General features: G+C 33.1%; 1 protein-coding gene across 1 annotated transcript; it reads left to right on the top strand.

The window, feature by feature from the left end:
* Positions 1-12,751: 12,751 nt before the first annotated feature.
* Positions 12,752-14,455, top strand: LOC145097161 (Ribosomal L29 family protein). The gene is made up of 2 exons (XM_079034676.1): positions 12,752-13,139; positions 14,143-14,455. The coding sequence occupies exons 1-2, from the start codon at positions 12,810-12,812 to the stop codon at positions 14,326-14,328; spliced, it is 516 nt and encodes a 171-aa protein (XP_078890802.1). The 5' UTR covers positions 12,752-12,809; the 3' UTR covers positions 14,329-14,455.
* The last annotated feature ends 3,170 nt before the right edge of the window (positions 14,456-17,625 follow it).

Genomic DNA, 17,625 nt, shown 5'->3' with positions numbered 1-17,625 from the left:
TTCTTGATCAATACTAATTAAATAACCTTATTAATATATTAGAACTTATAATATATTAACAAACCTTAAGTGTTATTTCTCTCATTATAGTCTATCCAAATGCATGATGCCATGCAACCCAAATGGACCATGTCGGGTCGAGTCAAGTCTTACCAATTATAGTTATGGACTTAGACATTAATCCAACAGTAATTCCAATTAGCCATCACCTGAATACCATAACATGTGATGAGGCTCAAATAATCCTTCGAGTAACAGACTCGTCCCTACAACGGTTAGACTTAGACAAAAGCTGTGCAATAGGGCCAAATACAACACTCTGAGATTATTCAACCCTGACCACATGTGATGTGACGTATTCACCTAATGGCTAACTCCCATCACTCAGATTCCTACAAAGCACAAAGCAAGCAGCATTCGGATGCAGGTAAACTACTCAAGCAAGTCTGTTCTCATAGAGAGAAACGGTACTAGTATACAATGCTAAGCTCATACTATCAGGCATAACCTAAACAGGATATCCTACAACTGTCTACTCAACACTAGCATGCAATTCACATAAGATGAAGCACATAAATCAAGAACATAAGGCATCACTCCTAGATCCTTAGTCCTATTCTAGCATGTTGTTCTACCGGAACTGATAACATAACATAAACTTGTATGGGTACTTTGGGGAATACTTACTTGAGCTCGGCCGGTCGCGCACATCACACACTTCGTTCTTTCTTAAAACTCTTTAATTAATCTTTTAGAAAACTTTTTTTTTCGAAATCTTTTAATCCCTCGGTTTGAGTTCAGACACTCCCGAAGGTGTGTCCGAATCCCTCAAACCAGAGCTCTGATACCAACTTGTAACGACCCAATTTTCACGTCCAAAAATTTCATTTTTAAATCATTACTTTGGAAAACATTTGTGAATAAAAATCGTTTGATTCTATCATTTCATAAACATATTTCGTTTCTAAAAACCAAAACATAAAAACAACCATAATGTCAGAGTATAAAATCCCAAAATAACTCATGGTGTGGAAAACAATGTGCGTGTATGATGTGCCGCTACCGCGCCAGCTCCTTCCCCTTCGAAGAAGAGGTACCTGAAAACAAAAGTGTAAATGGTAAGCACGAAGCTTAGTGAGTTCCCCCATCGTAGCACATACCATACAATCACATAACATACAAATACTGTCAGGCATATCTGGGTGCCCGACCTACCCCTTCGGTCCTTTCGACCTGGATACTACCTAGCATATCTGGGTGATGGCCTCCCCTTCGGTCCTTTCGACCGGATACTGCCTAGCATATCTGGGTGCTGGCCTCCCCTTCAGTCCTTTCCACCGGATACTGCCTAGCATATCTGGGTGTTGGCCTCCCCTTCGGTCCTTTCGACCGGATATTGCCTAGCATATCTGGGTGTTGGCCTCCCCTTCGGTCCTTTCGACTGGTAACCAGGGACTATTTCACACCTACTACTACCACATAATATCATATCACACATATCATAATCTGGCTAGCATGGATGAGTACTAAACTACCCCTTCAGTCCTATCGACCGATAACCAGCGACTATTCCACCCCTACTACCACTATCACATAACATCATAACATGCTAGCACATAAACATATCAAGTAGTAGCAAACCTAGATGAATATCACAAAGATAATCATCTAACATACAACTCTTACTGGTGGGCCGACATTGTGGCCTTAGACCCACCGCTACTGGAAGGTAACTCACCTCGAAAAGTAGTTGCTGATAGTCTGCTTGCTAGACGACCGACTGCTGCATCGGCAATCCTCCGGCTATAAATCCATAAACATAGATTAGTCACTCCTAAATACCCTTAGGTCAAATGACTGACCTACCCCTGTTCCAAGGTCAACTCCTTGGTCAAAGTCAACTTCCAGTTGACTGGACTCGCCGAGTCATGGCACAGACTCGCCGAGTCCTTCTCCTACTCGCTTCCAAATCCTCACCATAGCATCCATCTTGAGGATTTGGGTTTCTGGGACTATTGATACACGTTAAACTGCTCATCCCGTGTGCAGCTACGAAGGGTTGGACCTTCTACACTTCAACCCCTCTTAACTCAGTAACAGTTCATATGACTCGTCGAGTTTGAAGAGTGGATACCCATTCAATCGCCATTTTATAGGCAATTTCCTTAAACACCCCTTATAGACCAGCTTCGTGAGGTTAACTTTCAGAAAAACAATGCCTATTGAATTTCTTTAAGTTCATATTTCTAATACCTAATGCTTTGATAATCTTTTATCAAGGCTTCTTAAACTTATACACCTTTGCCTTAGATAGTTTATATGTGTGTCTTAAACAATTTAGACTAATTGCCACATCTCATAATTCGAATCATGGAAAGGGATACCGTAACCATAATCGAATTCGAGAATACAATTTCACAATCACTATCTTCTTAAAATCTTCCTTAGTGAAAGCATTTCCTCACAATCATTTTAATGAGGGAGGAAATCTTATGACACTTAGATTTTAATGGTGTATGTGTTCCTATCCATGTGAATTTGTCAAAACCAAAGTTTACGACAAATTCAAACTCATATGGACCGAACTTCCTTAATCTTGATTTCTTGCCTTATGGTAACACAGCTGCCCACCATGTCTTCCAAGTAGTTAAGCAGCTCACCCTTTCCTATCAATGTATTTTCAATTGATCAAGGTCCTTGCCTTTTATGCATTCAAATGAGAACTCATAGGCTCACATGCATAATTAACTCAATTGGAACGGCACAGAAACAAGGTAATGTCAACACGATAGGTTGTAAACCTCTACTCGTGTGCTAGTGATGATTGATAAGGTTTATTCTTGATTTGTTCTTAAAACCTTTGAAGACCATTAAGACTCCCACTGACTCCTTGACATATAAGATTCTCTTGTCAATAAACATTTCTTGACAAACAAATATTCAAGAGTTAGTGTAGCCTTTATCAAGACAAAACAATTCATAAAATTGGTCCTAGTTGGTCTTTGTCTTATCCAAGACATCACAACTTTCGAATTTCAAATGTGCGAGAATAGGAAAGCCCTTTTCCAGATTCTACATTTGATGAATGTTATAAACCTTCTTAAGACTTGTCACTCAATATTACAATCTTAACTCTAAGACTTGTTTTGGAATGAAGTATGATTGACTTCTTGATTTAACCATCTCTTCAATTCTTGATTCCTCTTCTTATACATACACTTGTACTAAGACTTATTTAGAGGATCAATTGAAATATGGTTCTTAATCATTAAGACATATCATAAAGTATAGAAAGGTACTCTCCCTTCTTCTTAGAATAGAGAAACTTTTATCTTTCTGCCTACTTGATTCTTCTCATTCGTTGTGCTATTGATTTAAACCTTTTCAATCAATTCAGAATTACACTTAATCTTGTAAGTATAATCATATTTACTAAGCCTTTAGTAAACCATGACGAATGTCTTGTTACTCTTGTGGTGGACTTGATCAACACACAACTTTGTATACTCGATCTCCTAGTCCTTCACTTGACACTTTGTCAACGAATTAGTCTAATTTTCAAATATGAAATTTGTCATTCATCGTGCAACCAAGTTGCATGATTCCAAGTTTCTGTCCAATTGAAACTTAGGCGATGAGAAACTCTCCCTATTTGGTAAATTCTTGACATTTCCACAATTATCGTAATTAAGAATCACATTCACTCGTTGTAGAAATATACGAACATCAATTTTTCATAATGATTTCATTGCAAGGAAAATAAATAAATAAATAAATGAGTCAAACCAAAATTTATTTTATTCATAAAAGCAGCGGAAAACATTTGTCCTTATAATGCAAAAGCAACTGAAAAACTAGGTAGCTAAAAAGAAAAATTCCTAACAACTCTATCATAACTTCCTAAGCTCAAAATCTAATCTTCAAATCCATGCGATCGAGATCCATTTCTTCGTGATTAGACTTATCTTGCTCTTTTATCAAGCTTCCTCTCTTTTCACTGATCCTGCAAAACATTCAAATGCAATCTTATCACATCATGTATTAAGAATCAACGAATAGGAACTTAATGGAGTTAGATAGTTGATTTTACCTGAAGCACAACCATACTCTTTGACTCTCCCATCTTCTGGACTCTTCAGGCTCTTAGGACAGACTTGTATCCAACGCCCTTTCTCTTGGCAGCAAACGCAGCTCGGTTCTCCTAGAACGTCCTCGGAAGCATGGTTGGTTGACTTTCCCAACAAATATGCTCCATTTCTTTGCCAAATCATTTCTGATTCAGCAGGAATCAGCATGTAAGTTATGTTAATGAGGTTATCGTCATGATCCATCATATAATACTTTCTTTTGAACTCATTATATGATTTAGGAAGTGACTGCAGAACCCAGTTCACAGCCAACTTATCCGGGAATGACGCACCCAACATTATCAACCTATCGATGTTTGATTTCATTCCTAGAACGTGGGCACACACGAGTTTTCCATCTTCATGTTTCATTTCCAATAGGGCTTTAGTGACATTGAACCTTTCAATTCTTCGATCTTGTGGGTTAGGGAGAATAATTGGAGGAGGTGGAGGAAATGAAGCATGATTTCTTGTTCCTCGATCGAATCGTGGAATATCATCTTCATGTGGAATGCTTGTTCCACGGGATTTAGGAAGACCATAGTTGTCGAACTTTGACATCTACAATACGGGAGAAAACAAATTCAAGTTAGTTGATTGATTGAGTCCTTATAAGTTACCCAAATGAGATATTCAGGCTAGGACCCAACACAATACGCTACAACCTAGAAAAGGGATGCCGTAATCTACTTGCAAAATATTTGAAGGTAGGTAAATGACGATTTACCAATTTCCACCATGAAAAACGAAAAAGAAATTTAAGTTTTAAAACTATGAAAACTCCTAGATCCTTTGAGATTCATTGAACTTTTCAATGGCATGTTTAAATCTCGATATGCCCCTCTAGTTTGTGACTGGGATGCCGAGGATCACAAAGCGGGTGTGAATAACCATGCAAATCTACATGGTGCCCTCACATGTTACAGTCACCTATTCGATGTGCCGGTAAACCACACACGCTCCACCGAACTATTACAAACATTGAGTCACCCTTTGCTACCTTTGCTTAGAACCATTTAGTGTACCGGTAAACCACACACGCTCCACTAACTTCTTCGCAAGGGCACAAAGTGTAATTTCATGGAATTGCATCAATTCACTTTTGCCTAAGTAACTAAGATTGGGAATTTGTAAAACATTTAGTTACTTTTGTACTTCATTATACTTATAATGGAAGGTTTTGTCCTATCCTACCCGTTCGGCTAACGACCCTCCACTAGTCAAGAGTGCAGTGGGTAAGAGTGGATAACCATTCAATCGCCATTTTATAGACAATTTCCTTAAACACCCCTTATAGACCAGCTTCGTGAATGAGGCCTACTAACGGTAAGACTGACTTTTATTCATACATATATATAATGTCAGACTTTTAATGTTATATATAGTATAGGGTGTATTTTACACTTTTAAAATACTAGGTGGTCAAGTTTAACAATTATACTTTTAATTCAATTAAATTGTAAACCAAAACTTTATGGATTTATTAAACCTCTTTTAATTATACACCTTAATTAATTAATAAAACCATAAGGGTGTGATATGAACTTTTTCAAAAATCACTAGGGTTTTAGAATTTAACATTCCTAAATTAAACTTTTAATCAACTTTTAAATTCCAAAACTTGAGGGCAAGTTTTGAAACATTTCAAAACATTAGGGTTTAGAATTTAAATATACATCAAAATTAAACTTTTAATCAAAATTTAAATTCCAAAACTTGAGGGCAAGTTTTGAAACCTTTTTCAAAACAGTAGGGTTTCAACTATTTAAATTTCAAAACAAAACTTTTGAGTTCAAATTTAAACTATAAAACCTAAAGGGGGAAAATTGAAACTTTTCATAACACAAGGATCAAATAACAAATAATATAAATTAAACAATTAGTTTCATCATTATCTATATTTGACCTAATTTCAATTTCTTGCAAAATAAGTTACCCAATTAATACAAATAATCAAACTTTATCATATATGGAAGTTATTATCTAATCAATTGGTAATTATCTTTTGTTTAATCAAGGATATACTCATAAATATGTATAAAATCGGATTTTAATGATCTAAAACAGATAAGGCAAGTATCCATGAGAAAAACAGCAAGAAATCCTGAAATCCCCTCTTTCTGACGCTCGAACTCGCCGAGTACCACACTGAACTCGCCGAGTTGAGGCCTACTCGCCGAGTACACTGTGGTACTCGCCGAGTTCATCAGGCAGGTTGGCCAAAAATCGATTTTGTAGCTTGAATAAACACACAAGGCATCAATACAATAGAAACCAATCAAGGCTCTGATACCACTGATGGGTTTTAGCCATAAGAACATCCTATGTGCTCATACAAACCCTAATGCTTAGATCTAGGTTTCTCTATTGTACATGCAATTCATCCAAGACTATAAACCCTAGATCTAGTATATGATAATCAATATTACATATGAATTAGAGTTTAGATCATACCTTGATTGTTATGTAGCAATAACAATCTCAATTCCTCCTTGTAATGACTTTAGAAGGTTAGAGTCACAAATGTCACTCCTCTAATGGTTCACAAACACCAAGAGCAAGAGGATGAAGAAGAGAAGAGAAGGAGGCTGCCCAAAACATGTGGAAACCCTAGACAACAAGTTCACCACGTTTTTGGGGCATAAGGGTTCTTTAAATAGTGAGGCTATTAGGGTTATCAAACAAGGAAACCCTAATTTGGATGCTTAAGCCCTAAGCAACCCATGGGCTCCTTCCTTAAAGGCCTTTGGACGATTTCTAATGGGTTTCCCCATAGAATTCGTCCACCCCTTTAATATGGAGTCCATTAGCTCAATATTCAACTATCATACAATTGACAGTTCTAGTCCCTTAAGTTTAATTAATGTCTTTTAGTCACAAACTTAATTCTTATTAATTCTTGACTAATATTAATTAAACAATATGATTTCTCCTTTAATATATTATTCTCATAATATATTAATAAATCATATTTAATCCTTTCTCTCCATAATTCATCCTATCAAGTTGCTTTGGTGAAGGCAACCCAAAAGGACCATGCACCATCGGGTCAAGTACATACCAAAATAGTTATGGACTTAGACACTAATCCAACAATAAGTACAAATAGTTGTAAGAAAATACTTGTATGACCATAATAACGAAGAACAAGTAAGCTTTAGAAACATTTTAAGTAACAAAAGATCAAAACAAATGTTCATATGGAAATTTCATTTCATAAAAATAAAGAGCTAGATCTTTTGGGAAGAAATGACGTAGGATGAGTACATTTCATTAAGATCACACAAAAGAAATAAAAATGCGATTTTGAACATCGAAAATGATTCATTGAAACATAAAATTTCGTTAAAATATTGAACAATAAATGTTCATTGTCAATTCAGAATGTTGAATTTTATTGGGTTTCACCCTCATCATGAAAAAATGACTTTGGATCTTAAACACAAAATTTTGACATACCTACATCATAGTTGTTTTTAACCGGGTATGCCTCATTATATATATATATATATATATATATATATATATATATATATATATATATATATATATATATATATATTAGGGATGAGCATAGGCGGGTTCCCGGCTCATTTGGCGAGAACCAGAACCGGAATCGGAATCGACAGTTCCTAGACAGTTAGAACCGGAACCGGAACCGCTCTAGGCAGTTCTTAAATGTTTGGAACCAGTCCCGGAACCGGCGGTTTCGGTTCTGAGAGCGGGTAACCCGGTTACATTAATTTTATTAACTTTTGTCGATAAAACCGCAATTTAGTTCGATCCAAATCATGTCAATTCGGACCAAAGACGGACAAAATTAGACCAATATATATTCTAAACCGGTCTAAGTAACACACATATTTATATGAATGAATCTCCATTTTTAATAAAACACTCCTATAATCGCCACATGACAACTTTTTATACTATGTTTCTACCACGTGGCAGATTTCTACACCCTCACCTTATGGTTTTCCCGCTCAAAATTTCTTCTATGTCTATCCATTAATTAATTCCTATTTTTAGGGCTATAAATCATGTTTGTAATCAGCAAAATTTGTGAATTGATTACGTCTATCCATTCCTATTTCTTTTGGAGTTCGCATAAAGTCAAACTTCCCTCGGTGTTATCACCAATATTCTCCTCGAATTCCATTCCATATTGATTTAATTTTTAAAATTTGAATTCTGCTTCCCCCAGAACTCGGCACGTCCCTTTAGGGTTTTGAATTCACCTTGTGCAGTCCCTTCTTCCTTGTTGGTCTTCTCATGTGGTTTTTTAAGGGGGTTTTGGTTGTGGTTCAATATAATGTTGGTTTTTCAGTTTCTCAATATTCTGTCTACCTGTGTCTGCAAGTTTGTCTGCTTGGTCGCCTCATTTGATTAAGTTAGTGTAGGTTTATGTGTTCATTCCATTCGTATACATGTACATACTATGATATCGATCTATAATTTGTTTTTCTTTTACATTTTGTTTTAGCATTTGCAACTATCAGAGAGATTTCTCCTAAAAATGACGGGATTTTTAGCAACTTTCAGGTTTGTTTGACATTTTGGTGAACTTGATTTCATTTTGTTCTTAACGATTTATGAGTAGATTTTGAATTTTGTTCCAGTATCTCTGCACATAACCTATTCATTTTCTTTGGCATCCCAGAGGTATTGTAAATATGGGGACGTTAAATATTTTCCGATTTTGAATCTTGGCCTTTGGCCTCTGTTCTTGCCTCTATTATTATTGCAAACGACTATCAATCCTCATTTATTGATGCTTGCTAAGAAAAAAAAAGTAAATTATATTGATACTTACTGAGAATTCCGTCTTTTCCTAACTACAAAAGGTTGGTGAAGTTAGTTAATCAAATCTATCAATAGATGCTCAAAAGATGCTATTTATCGCCCTTGATTTCACAAATTATAAGGCATAAAAAAAGAGATAAATAGGCCATGAGAGAGATGAATAGAAGGAATCATGTTTCAAGTTAAGACTTACAAAGCAAGTTTACTTGCATTTCAAAGATCATGTTTTGTGTTTGGAAGTTTTGGTCTTTTTTGCTTTTGCAATTCAAATTATTAGTATATTTTGCTCAATTTAGTAAGTTAACTTGCATTTCATTTTAAGTGATGGGTATTTGTAGTGAGATCAGAGAGGATTGAAAGAAAAATGATGCAATTGTATGACTACAAGTAAAAATGAGGTTTGGTTTTATTTTGAAACTAGGTTATAATCTGTGTGTTACACGGTTGAAGATAAAAAATTTATTTTATATACAACATTAAACCAATATTTATATATAATAATTGGTGTATATTGGTATGTTTATAATTATTATGTATAGATAATATTTAAAATGATTAGAACAATTAAATAATGTTAATTTGATCATCTAAGTTAACAACCAACATGTTAATAATTTGAAAATACCATTTTGTCCTTGGACCAAAACTGGATGTACTTTCATTTAATAATGTATTTAAGCATCTTACTTTCATTAAGATTTTTTGTGGTTATGTGTGTCTGTAAACGTTTACAGGTTCAAAATATAGGAGGGCATTGTGGTCGTGCCTATCATATTGAGAACGGTTTTGATTCGGATCTAGAAACACCATAAGGAGTTTCAGATTGTTGTTGGTATTTTAGTTGTTAATTCTATTTGTTTTTCTTTTGTTGTAGCATGTAGCTGTCTTGATGGGCATAATACCTTCTTTTTTGTTGTTATTAACAATTGTATGAGTCTGATACAGGTTTCGACGGGGCAAAAAAAAATGAGTAACAAAAAAAGAATTTTTGATCTGGTTTCGTGGTAAAAAATGCCAGGTTTGATCTCTGATGTAAGGTCAAGTATGATGCAATATCAAAAAAATGTTTCAAAAATAGCAAAGTTGTTTTTGAAATGGTAGTTTTAATAGCAACATAGTTTCAATTTTTAATTTTTTTATGTCTATTAACAGCAACATACTTTCTAAAATGGTTGTTTTTATAACAACGTACTTTCAAAAAAATGTTTTTTTTTATTCTTAATGTTTATTTATAGTAGCACACTTTCTGAAATGGCAATCTACTTATGTGGTTATGTTATGTATTATTGGGTTAATTTCGGGACTTTGATAATTTTCCATATAAGGTTACCTCTCAAGGCGTCACTTATTTAGTGGTCTGGCTCAGTTCCTGCTGCTTCGAGAAAGCATTTTGATGTGGTGGTTTGCATTATCTTTTGGATCATATGGAAGTATTATAACGAGTTTATTTTTGGAACGATGAAAAGCCTAGACGAGATGTAATCTTTTATGATATTGTTTCTATTCTTACTTTTGGATATCACAAAGAAGTAAGTCTAAAACTTTGTTTTGAGATTGTTAGTTGGATAATCCCTGTCATGTAGCTCTCTCGAAACTTTTTTTTGCTCTTTCTTAGAGCTTTTGTTTATATAATTCCACTATTCCAAAAAAATATTATTATCATGTAAAGTTATTGGTTTTTTTTTCAGTCTATTAAAATTTATATTTTATTTACAACATTATGATTTTATCATTAATCTTCGTTTAAAAAATGTTGTTGTTTTGAAAACTCATAATATATATATTAAAAATAGTGATAATAGACTTACAAACAAAACATCTAATATTGTATAAAATAATTTTTTACAAAATTTAAATTTAAGATTATGTTATTTATAATCTTTATGTTATTTTATTTTGTCAACCGTGTAGTACACGGGTTATAACCTAGTATGTATATATATATATATATATATATATATATATATATATATATATATATATATATATATATATATATATACCGGTTCCGGCGGGTACCCAGCGGGTAGCGGTTCCGAAAAACGAAAACCGGAACCTGAACCGCTTAAGGCGGTTCCAGTTTCAAAACTGTCAGTTCCGAGGCGGTTCCGGTTCCAAAAACAGGTACCCGGTTCCGATGTTGGGAAAATGACTCTTGAGGGTAATTAACTTTTGCGTTTGTACTCATTTGGTCCCTTTTCTTTTTTTTGTATTCAATATACCATCGAACTTGTTGTTGGTGTTTACCATAGCCCTTTTGACCGACTTTTGACCTGTGATAGCCGGTCAAAGGGTTATGGTGAACACAGACAACAAGTTCGATGATATATTGAGTACAAAAAAAAGAAAATGGACCAAATGAGAACAAACGCAACAGTTGGTTACCCTCCTGATTCATTTTCCCTTTACTCATTTACAACAAATCTCATATCATCTCCTACTGATATTAATGACTTTTATGAGATTTATTCTTGCTTCTCTTCAAAACATAACTTACGAAAGGACATTATTCATACATGTATAACTTTGTAATGCACTTGAATATTTATTAGGGGAATCTTGACTAAGCGAGCGCATTTCATGACTACATTTACATTTCCAATCAAATGATTTATCGTATCATGGATTCTAAACAAGTCTATAAACGAGTGGAATCACAAGTGCTATGATTTTTGAGTTTATTTAGCTTTAAGATCGAACTCATGGGATAAGATACAATATCAATATGTACAATATTATGGTGTATTGTACATATTGATGTTGTATCTTATCCCATGAGTTCGATCTTAAAGCTAAGTAAACTAAAAAATCATAGCACTTGTGATTCCACTCGTTTGTAGACTTGTCTAGAATCCATGATACGATAAATCATTTGATTGGAAATGTAAATGTAGTCATGAAATGCGTCTGCTTAGTCAAGATTCCCCTAATAAATATTCAAGTGCATTACAAAGTTGTACATGTATGAATAATGTCCTTTCGTAGGTTATGTTTTGAAGAAAAGCAAAAATGAATCTCATAAAAGTTATTAATATCAGTAGGAGATGATGTGGGATTTGTTGTAAATGAGTAAAGGGAAAATGAATCAGGAGGGTAACCAACTGTTGCGTTTGTTCTCATTTGGTCCCTTTTCTTTTTTTTTGTACTCAATATACCATCGAACTTGTTGTCTGTGTTCACCATAACCCTTTGACCGGCTATCACAGGTCAAAAGCCGGTCAAAAGGGCTATGGTAAACACCAACAACAAGTTCGATGGTATATTGAATACAAAAAAAAAGAAAAGGGACCAAATGAGTACAAACGCAAAAGTTAATTACCCTCAAGAGTCATTTTCCCTATATATATATATATATATATATATATATATATATATATATATATATATATATATATTCTATATTGTTTTTTGTTTTGAAAAAATCATTTTCTTCTTAAAAATTATAGGGACCAAAAAAGGAAGAAAAAAAAACTATAACAAGACTAACAACAGTAACATTTTGATAAATGCTATAAAAGCATAATCATATTTTGTTATAATGGTCATTACTCATTAAAGTAATTTTGTGAAATTAATTTTATACAATATATAATTATTCAAACATACTTTTTACAACATAATCATTTCATAATGAAATACTTTATATTTTGATTATTTTAATGAATTTTGATGAAACGAGTTCTAATTTTCTAAATCTCTTAATTAAAATAATCAAATTATAGAAAATGAAATTACCTAAAAGGAAAAACCACCAAAGTGAATGGTATATGGACCCGACCCGACCCGATCCGATCCATAAGTGGACTGTTATATCCCAATATCCTTATCTCCAACAATCCATCGTGCAAAGGAGACTGGTACCATAACCACAGCAACAAGATGCTCACACTCTCCATTGCTTCTTCTACTTCCGCCATTACAGCTACTCCCAAAACCACCTTCATTTCTTCAACCAAATCTTCCTTCAATGGCATACGAATTGCTCACGTTCTCCCCTCACCTGCCGTTCGAGCAACAACACCAACTCCGCGACAATCCGTTGTAATGATGGCCAAAAAAGAAGAAGAATTAAAAGAAATCAGAGCTAAAACCACTGAAGAAATCAACGACGAAATCGTTGATCTTAAAGGAGAGCTGTTTATGCTCCGTCTTCAGAGGTCTGCTAGGAACGAGTTCAAGTCCAGCGAGTTCCGTCGGATGCGAAAAAGGGTATGATAATTTTCAGCTTCGTATATTGAATTTTAGGGTTCTTTTTAAATACCTGAGAATTTTCTTCTCGTTCCTGACCAATTGTTTGAACAAACTTGGGGTTTTGTTCCAATATTAGAGCTACATTTCATGGTTTGAAGTCAAAATTTGAAATTATTATACTGTGATTTTCTTTTACGAATTGGGAATTGTTAGAATGTTTATAATGGTCGATTTGAATTGATGCCCATGTATTCTCTCCCAAAAGACCGATCATAACCTGGAATTTTGGCGTGGATAACTTGATTGTTTATGCTCCTGTTACCTTATGAATGGATCTACAGATGTTAATAATGGGTTCTTTAAACTTCACTTATTGAGACAACACTTTTGTTTAATGGGAAAAGGAAAAAAAAGAGGGCCAAAGTGATGTCAGGATAAATGATGTTTAAAAATTATTTTTGGAAAAATGGAAGCACATTTCCAGAAATGAATGGAAAAAATAAAGGGTTAAATGCAAGAAATAACAATCATACTTTCATTTATTGGTGTAATGTAATACAGTATCTGTTACAACAATGTACAATGTACTTTAAAAAAGTTACCTAGTTGTAGCATTAGTACTTTATATATTTTTTCTTATTAGGACATTATACTTAAAAAAATTCTATTCAATTATAGCAATGAAATATGAATATTTGTATTTAAGTGACGTTGCTATAAAAATACAATGTTGTAATTAAAATAAATGAAAGTAGAATGTTAAAAGCCACTATATTTCAGTTTCGTCAATGAAAGACACCCACGTTTTGCAAATTTTTCTATGTCGACCATAATAGAAAATTTTTGCAAATTTTTCTATGTCGACCATAATAGAAAATTTTGACAAAATTTTCTATTATGACCACTTTAACATGCTATAACATAGTATAGCAGGTTAAAGTGGTCATTGACGAAACTAAATAAGTGGTTTTTAAGTATATTTTTTTGTTTGTTTGTTTATTTGAAATTTATATGGTGGAAGGTTGCTCGAATGCTGACTGTTAAAAGAGAAAGAGAAATTGATGATGGTGTTGGGAAGAGGCAGTCAAGGAAGCTTGACAGGCAATGGAGAAAAAGCATTGTGCCAAGACCACCTCCATCTCTTCTCAAGTTACAAGAAGAAGAGGCAGCTGAAGAAGCTAAGGAGTCTGCATCAGCATCAACCTAAGTAGTTAAAAATTAAAATCCCATTGTGTTTCCTTAGTTTTAATTTGATAAATGTGTAATTTTGTTATGAATTTCAAAATTTATGAGTTTTTTTTTTTTGGAATTGAAGTGGATATATTTTGGTGTTAGCGCCTATATTGATGATGAGTACAAAGGGGATAAGAAAAGAAAATCTTGTCTTACGAATCTAATATAAAATTTTAGATTCAAGTTTGTGAAAGATTAGTCAATATAATACAGTTTTTATCTTTTTGCGAAAAAAAAGTATTCATGTGACAAAGTATGGGTAAGTTGCCAATAACGCTATTAAAAAAAAAAAAAAAAAAAAAAACAAGAAGGGCGTGCTAGCTTTGCATATTAAAGTTTTGGCATTAAAATAAAAAAAATGCAATGAATTTGAAACTTATTATTCGGTAATCAATTTAGATTTTTTTTTTCTAGAATGCCCTACTATTTGTTTCAAAGCTTTTATGGGAAAATGCTTCAACTTTACAAGATCTTGATTTTTATAAGTAGAATTCGACATTTGAATTCAAAATTCCATTCTATTTTATGATGTGTTTGATTGCCAAATACAAAAAATTCAATTTCTATTTCAAAATTTCATTTTATTTTAGGAACTTCGGTTGTCAAAAAAAATTATAAAGATAGTTGATTGAGACATGGAATTTTACAACTTCTTTCCTGTTTTGGTTAGATAGGTTAGGGATTTCAAATTGTTAATGCATGTTGAATTGTGTTTTATTCAAGAAAATTACACCATAAGAAGGTCAAAAATCACGAGTTTTTTACTTGATGCTTGTAAGCGGAAAAAGTAATTACCAATTAGTGGTATTTTAAAATATATTTACCAAGTAATTGTAGTTTATTAAAAGATTAATAAAAATACATATTTAACCTTTTTTCCCTTACGTGTTCATTGTCACGCGCCAGATCTCATATAAATTTTGCTCTCATGGTTTCTCCGTCCTTCGCCGGAAATATCTTCTTCTCGCTAAACATAAAACACTTCCATGTGCCTGCATAACACAGGCAACTGTTATTTTCTATGTTATGATACTTTTGAATATTGATTTTCTTCAATCAAATGGGTTAAGACATTCAATTTAATGTTATCACTTATATTTTCTTCATACGGTGTTTTACATTCAATACATCGGTCTTCCCGATCAAACTTCAAAGACTTCTCAATGTCTAAGCATTGTGAGGGATAACTCTACTGCAGTAAAGGAAGCCTGCATGGTTGAGATGAATAACAAATCGTCAACCTCATTGTTGGTGGTGCAACCGGGATTTGGTTTAGTCGATTGTATAATACGGATTCTCCGGCACTACGCTCGTAGAGAAAAAGTTTCATTAGTGGTTGGGGTTTCTCCAGCATTGCAGAGAAGGAGTTGGACCACAATCATATCGTTCTCATGCATTTTTTAGATTATTAAACTTCAAATCGATGAAAAACTCTTAGTCCTAGCTGAATCGAAGTCTCCGACAGCGGTTGGATCTCCACCATTGGCATTCATCCAGAGCTCGAGTGGGAAATCCAGAATATTGATTATGTGCAAACTACACTGATTATGTGCAAACTACACTGGGAAAAGACGACTACGATAGGGGTTTAATAATGCTTATGGTGTGTCGTGAAGAAGATGTGAGGGTCTGACTTTTATTTGGTTAATCCTTTAATGGTATATAATAGTATTAATGGATTCAAGGGGAGATTCAGTGACTAGAGGGAGTAGGTCTATAGAGGATAGATCACTGTGTTTTTGCTGGAGGAGAAAACAAACCGTCAAAAAATTATGGGTCATTGGATTTTAATTTGCTTTTTGATTTAAAAAATCGGTTCAAACAATTTTCACCATCTTTTGGTAATTATCTTTTAAACTACTATTATTTGGTAAATATATTTTAAAATCACTACCCCTCGGTTAAAAACTCCAAAAATCACAAGAATTGTAGAAAGATAAGTAATATAGAATCCACAAGATTGATTTTTCTATTAAAGTCAACATGAGCTAGAAATACATTCAACATGTAAATGATAAAGATGATAATGAAAGCATGCTTATTAGTTATTAGTATATCAATACACAAGAATGAAAGAATGATTAAAGTTAGGTCTTGTAAGTAAAGGTATCATTTAAGATGGAAAAAGGATCAAACTACAGATTTACTTGGTATAAAATGAGTTTAAAGTATGGGCCTAAAGTTAGTATACATGTAGTATAAAATAAGTTATTATAATATATTTTGGACTTTGTGGCTACAAAACCCAATGCTCAAAGATGTCATCGGATTGTTTTGTTTTCTAGCTAAGTTGGTGCTCTTCAAAAAAAGTATAAAATGTAGTAGGAAACATGTTAAGAACCTATGAAAAGTAAGAAAGAAATGGCATTAAAGTATGATTTTTCATATTTAAGACCTAAAAAAGTAGCTTGTATAATTTTCCAAATTGAATATAAAGTATAAAAATATGAAACTTTTGGCAATCTAAGCGTTCTTATGAACGTATAAACATATTATGATATGAAAATTACATGAAAGATGTGATATGCAAGTAAACACCCTACAAAAAGTATGATGCCTACATAAAAAATTTCAAGAAGTATCAAAATAGAAATTGGTTTTAAAAAATTAAAAGACCTTTAAACATAATCAAAGTATGTAAAGAGAAAAATGCACATATTTCTTTGATGGTACATATTTAGCTAATGAAACATGTTAGTGTGATATCGAAATGAGTAGAATGATATCACGAGACACAAAGGAAAATGCATAAATGAGTTATGTAGTTATAAAAAAAAAAAGTAAGTTATTTAATTAAAAGAATCGTAATAAAATTTAAATTTTGGACAAAAAAATATAATATTAAAAAGTAGAGTATGTAAAAAGAAAAAAAATTATTAACTTTGCATATAATAAATTTTGTTTACAAAAAAACATTGTTAAGTTACAAAAAGGAAAATCTCCGGAAAAGTCCCAATATTTTACCCTAATTTACGAAAAAGTTTTAAACTAAAATTTGTTTACGAAAAAGTCTCAATTACCGATAAAAATGACAATTTGACCATATTTTCCCGGTTTTATTACTTACCCGGTTTTAATAAAGTCCCATTATTTTACCATAATTTACGAATAAGTCCCAAATTATTGTAAAATAATGGGACTTTAATGAAAATTATGGTAAAATAGTAAGACTTTAATAAAACCGATAAACTAGAAAAAAAAGGGTTAAATCGTCATTTTTTCCGACAATCGGGATTTTTTCATAAACCAATTTTAGTTTGAGATTTTTTCG

The sequence above is a fragment of the Lactuca serriola genome, chromosome 4 (genome assembly GCF_051521515.1).
Source record: "Lactuca serriola cultivar US96UC23 chromosome 4, Lser_US96UC23_V15, whole genome shotgun sequence".
Classification (NCBI taxonomy): domain Eukaryota; kingdom Viridiplantae; phylum Streptophyta; class Magnoliopsida; order Asterales; family Asteraceae; genus Lactuca; species Lactuca serriola.
The sequence above is the reverse complement of the archived record's forward strand: the minus strand, read 5'-3'. Positions and strand labels throughout refer to the sequence as shown.